At 40.6% G+C, this 7,707-nt stretch overlaps 1 protein-coding gene across 1 annotated transcript; it reads left to right on the top strand.

The window, feature by feature from the left end:
• The first annotated feature begins 2,543 nt into the window (after nucleotides 1-2,543).
• FZD10 (frizzled class receptor 10) lies at nucleotides 2,544-5,869 on the top strand. The gene has a single exon (XM_075176759.1). It carries the CDS (start codon nucleotides 3,166-3,168, stop codon nucleotides 4,912-4,914), a length of 1,749 nt encoding a protein of 582 aa, XP_075032860.1. The 5' UTR covers nucleotides 2,544-3,165; the 3' UTR covers nucleotides 4,915-5,869.
• The last annotated feature ends 1,838 nt before the right edge of the window (nucleotides 5,870-7,707 follow it).

Here is a 7,707-nt window from a genome sequence, read left to right as displayed (position 1 = left end):
TTAGACATCTTCAGCTTTCTGGCTGAGACAAGGCAGTCAGGCAGATATTTGAGAACCAAAGTTGTGCAGTCAATGACCCATTGTCCGGCAAAGCGAAGATAATTATTATTTAATCTGATCATTAAAGCCTTAAAGTTGAGAAGCACTCCATGTATTTATTGAGGGTTTTACAACTTATAGCACATATGTCCTTGTTTGTTTTGTAACAAGAGCTCCTCTTGTGCAAATTACCAAACAATATTTTCCCTGACCTTGACAGTTTTAATTAACTTGTAACTTTGCAAAACCATGATTTACTCTGCTTTTAATGTGGAAGTGTCAACATATTTCTTCTCCAGGGATCTGGGGTTTGTTACTAATCCCTCCTCACAACACCCTGGCTGTAGCAGTGTAAATGTAGCCTGACTGTAACACACACTGAACAAACATCAGTTTGCTATATGCTTCAGATCCATATCTAAAGCATCGGAGGGGTTACTTACTGTCTGTCTGCCTGTGATCTAGGAACATTACATTCTACTGCCGCATTATGTCTACAAAATATTTAGCTACGGTTTAAATTTTTACATTCCTCATTAAATATTCAGTTTGTAAAATATTCTCTCATTGAGAGTTATATTTTTCAGGGCCTAGAGGTATAAACAATTAATGGCACTTCTTCAAATATTTATGAGTGGGAGCGAGTGCATCTGCGTTCTAGGACGCAGCAAAGGGTTGCTATTAGAAAATCCTGCTTAATATTGCAAAGTTTCATTAAAAATATAAATTCTCCACGCTGGAAGTGTATAAGGTCTAATAAGATTTCCCATTAATTTAAACATATCGCTATTCCCACAACGAAGTAAATGCTTTCTTTCTCCCCTTTCATCCGTGCTTAAATATGTAAATAAAATGTCCAAAGTCATTCTTCAAAGAAGACAAAAGACATACTAAAGGCAACCATAAAATTCTTTCCAATTCTCCATAACATTTGCCAGAGGGGGGTGGCAGGCTGCAGCCAAGGCTAGCAGCGGGGAGTCGGATCGGCTCTTCTTAAATCCCACACGCAGGAAAGCGTTTCTCCCTGAGCCTTCCAGCCCCCTCTCTTGTATTAGGTATACAGGACTGCCCCACTTACTTGTTTCCCTAACTCCTGTATTCGGTTTCAGAAAAGAGGCTTGAGAAATAGATTAATTAAACCCTCTTGTTGGATCAGCATTACGTTATTTTGAATAAATAAAAAATAATACCACTTCTCTTTACAACTTAACAGTGTATATCACATACTAAATAAATCCAATAATAATTACGAGGTGCATACTTTGGATCACTATATATATATATATATAATATATATATATATATATATATATATATATATATATATATATATATATATGACTTGAAAATAATGATTTTTAATTTACATTACATTCAGTTGGGTGCATTTAAGTTGGACTGGGAGTAGCTATAGCTCAAAGGAGTTCTCTTTAAAAAAAAAAACCTTTAATGTGTTTTCTATCTAGAAGCAGGGTTATAAAATGAGGGCATGTACTCTGAATCAAAGTGACCACTGGTAGATTGAGAGATAATTAAGATAATCGTGTAAGATTAGTTTGACTACAAATGGGAGTCTTTGAACAGCAAAGGCTGATGTTTGTCCCAGTGATGTAACTAATAAGTGTTGGCCTCTCTGGCAAGGGGTAGGGTCTTTACTTCAATCTAAATAAACATTGTCAGCATCTCCCCTGTTTCACAGGCAAACAGCACTTTTCCAGTTTGAAGTCTGTTTGTCCACCCCTTGCATCATCTATTACACTGTTATTATCTGAAAACCAACAGCTTTCCTCCTGGAGGGGTATCAGCAGGAGGAGTCTGAATGTTTTAGACAAGTCTTTGTGAGTTCATCAGTCTGTCCCCTACACTCCTTTATAATAATGTTGCAAATTAATTCAATGTGCTCTGGGGGGGCTGAGAAACTGCAACTGTGGCTTTTCTAAAGATGATATGTGATAGATGAAGCCACCTTCCGAGACTGGGTCAGTAGGGCAATTAAACCTCTCTCTCTCCCAGAATGTGCCCTGCTGGCTCCTATGCAATACGTAATTCTTTGTGTCCTGAAAGGGTTCGTGGTGTGTCAGACAAAAGAGAGAAAGACAAAATGAATAAATATTATTAGCATTCTACCTTACTAATATGTCTATTTAACTGTGCATGTGCATTAACTCTTCTCCTGCCTAAACTCTCAAATAGAAATGATCCCAGTTTCAAAAACACAAAAATAAGTGTTACATCTTTGTACGTTTAATGTTTCCTGAGGAAACAATGAGAATGTACAGCCCTTGAAGTCAGTTCTGATAGTGGCAATAAACTGTAAGTCTTTGTGTTCCCCGGCAGTGAACAAATACAGAATAAACAGGTTCAAAAGCCAAGTGTTTTGTTTACAAACAGTTGAGTCTACTACCTGCTCCCCCTCACTTCCTACCTGCACTTGAGAGCGATTACTTTGTAGACACTTTAAAAACTTCCCTGGGGAGGGAGGAGGTGGAGCAGGGAAAGTGTGGGATCGCAGCTCTGTGCAGGGGTCCTGCTTGAGGACTAGAGCCGTTCCGACCCATTGCAAAGTAATCAACGTGTCAGCTTCACCTTTCTTATGCAAAGTAGATGTCGTATGCAAGGCGGATCTCCAACAGGTTTTTTTTTTTTTTATCCCGGGGCACAGCCCCCAAAACAGCTGCTCAGGCTCCAGAGAGAGGAGTGAGGAGGAGTGTCTGGATCAGTGCAGACTGCAAGCTCCGATCGCTGGGAAGTGAAGCATATTCACTTGGTTGTCTCACCCGGGAAGAAGGATATAGGCACAGCCTGGCACATCTAGCTCCTACAGACAGCAGCCCACGAACATGTGCGTGGAAGAAACACCGCTGGGAGGATACTGATCACTCCCGAACTACAATACCGACAATCCAGTCTCTTCCCTCAACTTCCCGGCATCTCCAAGGTATCCCTGCAGCTGCGGGTCCCAAGACTGGAGCTGATTCACTGCTAGCCCGGTCCTTCATCGGGGACTGGATAGACACTCTGTACATTATCTAGGAGTTATGCAGCTTTGACTTCCGTCTCCGTCACACTGTATTATCCCAGCCTGTGACTAAACGTTAAAGGACTGTTCCCCTGTGAGCTACAGGCATGGATATTACAGCACAGATCTCCAAATCCGCACTGCTTTTACTGCTTGGAATATGCCTGTGCTCAGGGATCAGCTCCATAGACACAGACCGGAATGGTGATGATAAGTGTCAAGCTATAGAGATCCCTATGTGTAAGGACATTGGTTATAACATGACCAGGATGCCTAACCTGATGGGACATGAAAACCAGAGAGAGGCAGCTATCCAGCTACATGAGTTTGCCCCGCTGGTTGAGTATGGCTGTCACACTCATCTGAAGTTCTTCTTGTGCTCCCTCTATGCTCCAATGTGCACCGAGCAGGTGTCCACCCCGATCCCTGCTTGCAGGGTAATGTGTGAACAGGCAAGACACAAATGCTCCCCTATTATGGAGCAGTTCAATTTTAAGTGGCCGGATTCTCTGGATTGCAGCAAATTGCCTAACAAAAACGATCCCAACAACCTGTGCATGGAAGCCCCAAACAATGGATCTGATGATACCCCTAGAGGATCCAGTATTCTTCCTCCGATATTTAGGCCCCAGAGACCCAATAATGGCCATGATACGCAGCCTAAGGACATCCCAAGCAGAACAATCTGTGAGAACGCAGGAAAGTTTCACCACGTGGAAAAAAGTGCGTCCTGTGCCCCTCTGTGCACTTCTGGAGTTGATGTGTATTGGAGCAAGGATGACAAGAAATTTGCCTTCATCTGGATTGCTATCTGGTCCATCGTGTGCTTCTTCTCCAGCGCTTTCACTGTCCTCACTTTCCTCATAGATCCCCAGCGCTTCAAGTACCCAGAGAGGCCTATTATCTTCCTGTCTATGTGCTACTGTGTATACTCTGTAGGTTACATAATCCGCATGTTTGCTGGAGCCGACAGCATAGCCTGTGACAGAGACAGTGGGCAGCTATATGTCATCCAGGAGGGTCTGGAAAGCACTGGCTGCACCATAGTTTTTCTTATCCTGTATTATTTTGGCATGGCTAGCTCTCTGTGGTGGGTGATTCTGACACTGACATGGTTCCTGGCTGCTGGGAAGAAGTGGGGTCATGAAGCCATTGAGGCTAACAGTAGCTATTTCCACCTAGCTGCCTGGGCCATCCCAGCTGTGAAAACCATCATTATTCTAGTGATGAGGAGAGTGGCTGGTGATGAACTAACAGGGGTCTGCTATGTTGGAAGCATGGATGTCAATGCCCTGACTGGCTTTGTGCTTATTCCCTTGGCCTGTTACCTCATTATAGGAACTTCTTTTATCCTGTCTGGGTTTGTAGCTCTTTTCCACATCAGGAAAGTGATGAAAACAGGAGGGGAAAATACTGACAAGCTGGAGAAACTAATGGTCAGGATTGGGGTATTTTCTGTCCTATACACAGTCCCGGCCACTTGTGTCATTGCTTGTTACTTCTATGAGCGACTTAACATGGATTACTGGAAAATACTGGCCACACAAGATAAGTGTAAAATGAACAGTCAAACTAAGACTCTGGATTGTACAATGACAAACTCTATCCCAGCAATAGAAATATTCATGGTCAAAATATTTATGTTATTAATTGTGGGCATTACCAGTGGGATGTGGATCTGGACTTCTAAAACCTTGCAGTCATGGCAGAATGTCTTCAGCAAGAGATTAAAGAAAAGGAGCAGGCGAAAACCTGCCAGTGTCATTACAAGCACAGGAATCTACCAAAAAAAACAGCCGCAAAAAATTCACCACGGAAAATATGAATCAGCCCTACAGCCTCCCACCTGTGTATGAGCAGGGGAGACATTAGGCTTCTCCTTTCAGTCAAGCAAACCCGACTATAAACTTGTTTTCTTAATCAGCACAATGCAGCAAGCCAAGGTAAAACGATCACTTTACAGAAAAGACATTTAAGAGAACTGGAGCTTCATTTATTCAGTGGAGCTTTGTCAGGACTTTCCATGAAATGCCCACTTACATTACTAATTTGTGTGGCCAGATGTATAATCCCTAGGCTGAATGATGTTTAACAGTTGCATTTACTGAACTTGGATATCCAGTAGTTATCCCAAAGACTAGTTTGCCGCAAGTGTCTGGGAGCACTACTAATAGCTACTGAAATGCTTGAAAATACAAACTAAATTTTTTTTTTTGTTTTGTAAAATGCAACCCAACTAGTTAGAAAATAAGATATATTTAGGATGTTGACCTTCTGACCTCAGAGGCACTGAAAAAAAAAACAAGCTGTTTCTCTAAAGACATAACTGCAGTGTTTAGTCCTGTCACTGGGAAATAATGTGCAATATTTATTTTTTCTCCCCACTACTTAAAACGAGAATCATGTAGGTTTCTGCAAGCAGAGCAACAAAAGATGTTTCTTGACAAAAGAATTGAGGGTCCTTCCCTCGGAAGTCTTTTAGTCCTACCCTGTGGCTTTTTAATGGAAATCAAGCCAAATGTTATACACGTTGGGACTGTTTGGTTAAAAAAAAAAAAGAGATGGATCAATTCAAAGGGCTTATTGACTCTTTCTATTGTGAACCAAATTCTTGCCATGAATAGATCAAAAAGCACTAGATACTGCAAAGGGAAACTTTGTATATTGTGTTGCTCTTTGGTGCGTGGGACATGCACAGTTGTTGTTTTTTTCTGTACATATATAAATATATATATATATATATTTGTAACATACAATTATTTTTCCTGCTCTACTATTTTATTAAAAAAATAAATAAAATAATGTTCTTTAGTTTGAGAAGTGTGTGAATTCCTCAGCCTTGTGAAGTATCCCTATATGATTATATTGATGTCTCTGACAATATGGGATATCCATTGACATTTAGGGCCCGATTTTGAGTTAGGAGCAAAGCAGAGAAAAAGAGCAAATTTGCACCTTGGCAAAACCATGTTACATTAGAGAGGGAGGTACATTTATAATGTAGGGACAGATTTATAGTTGGGACACGGCATGCCATAGATCAACTTTAATTTCAGTGGAAAGATAAAGTATTTGTGTGCTAGATGAAAAAACAGCCGGTATTTTTTTTGTGTGCAAAAAAATAAGTCGATTTGTACCCCTTGCTTTGTAACATGGTTTGTCCAGGTGCAAATTTGCTCCTTTTCTTTGCTTTGCTCCCAGCTCAAAATCAGGTCCTTACTGTGGGATCCTTCTGTACCAAATAGGTTAAAGGTGAGTTGGCGTTCTCCTCTGTAACAATCCAGAATTTGATACAACATACAGAGTGCACTTTAAGGATTGTCCCTGCTAGCGCATGATATGGATATGCTTTTAAATACTTTATCTTCTGCTATATTATATCTGCTTTCAAAGTCTGCAGATCATAAACCTGAGATTTGGATGACTTTCCAAACTGTGAAGTCTCTTCAAAGGATTTCTCCAGTGTATTACAGAAAGATGAATAATCTGTTCTATGGTGTGTAACACAACAATTGGCTTTCAAAAGAAACAGTGTTTCATTTAAATAGCAAAGAAAGAAAGAAAAATCCAATGGCAATATGTTGGTCAGCTACCAAATTCTCTTTGAGCACTGGATCGTTAACAATCTCCCTCTTCTATCAGTGACATATAAACTATCTTATACCCCCTTTAGTTTCTAATTCTGCTAAATTGGGCAACAAATGCTTAATGCCCACCCAGTAGACTTAAATATGAAATAGAAAAGAAACAAGGAATTCATTACTCGATTAGTGACCAGGTGTATATTATCTTACAAACTATATTGGCTATCGAGGGATACAAACACTGTGATCTGTGTTTCCACTGTACTTGTAAAACTACTGCGCCCAGACATCATAGAAAGGTGTGGGCTGGTTGGGAGTGGCACTGAAGACATCACTTTTCACAAGCAGGTTTGCAGGGACATGCCTAGCCCAGGGACTATCTAAGTTGATCATTTAACCTGTCGCATATTGTCCTATAATATGCCAAAGTGCCTGAGGAGTAACAAGTACTGGCGCCCTCCCCCATTTTAATGTATGACTTTAATGAATGCGTTCAGTTTTTTAGATCTTAACTGGAAAGAATAAAAGTGTTCTGTGTGCAAGGCTGGAACTTCCAACAGATAATCCTGTTACGGCTCATCCCGGTGGATGGAGAGAAGGGTATTTCCCTAAGCCTCAAATGTTCAAAGACAAGTTTCTAAATAAGCACTGACACTTATATCTGGGCTACTATATCCAATTTGTTAGATCCTCTAAAACAGGCTTTGGAAAGCAGAGGCCACCAGCTGTTTTGGAACTACAAATCCCAGCCTCGCCACTACTTTATAGACAACTAACAATCTACGCAAACTGTAAATTTGTATTTTGTGTATATTTAGTATGTACAGAGCGGTTACTAGCAGCAGAAAATACTAAGGGCTAGAATTACTAAGCTGCGGGTTTGAAAAAGTGGGGATGTTGCCTATAGCAACCAATCAGATTCTAGCTGTCATTTTGTAGAAGGTACTTAATAAATAAAAAGCTAGAATCTAATTGGTTGCTATAGGCAACATCTCCACTTTTTCAAACCCGCAGCTTAGTAAATCTAGCCCTAAGATGTTTGACACATTTTCTTCATAGTTCTAG

Source organism: Mixophyes fleayi, chromosome 1, assembly GCF_038048845.1.
Source record: "Mixophyes fleayi isolate aMixFle1 chromosome 1, aMixFle1.hap1, whole genome shotgun sequence".
In the NCBI taxonomy this organism is placed as follows: domain Eukaryota; kingdom Metazoa; phylum Chordata; class Amphibia; order Anura; family Limnodynastidae; genus Mixophyes; species Mixophyes fleayi.
This window is presented reverse-complemented; position numbering and strand designations above follow the sequence as displayed.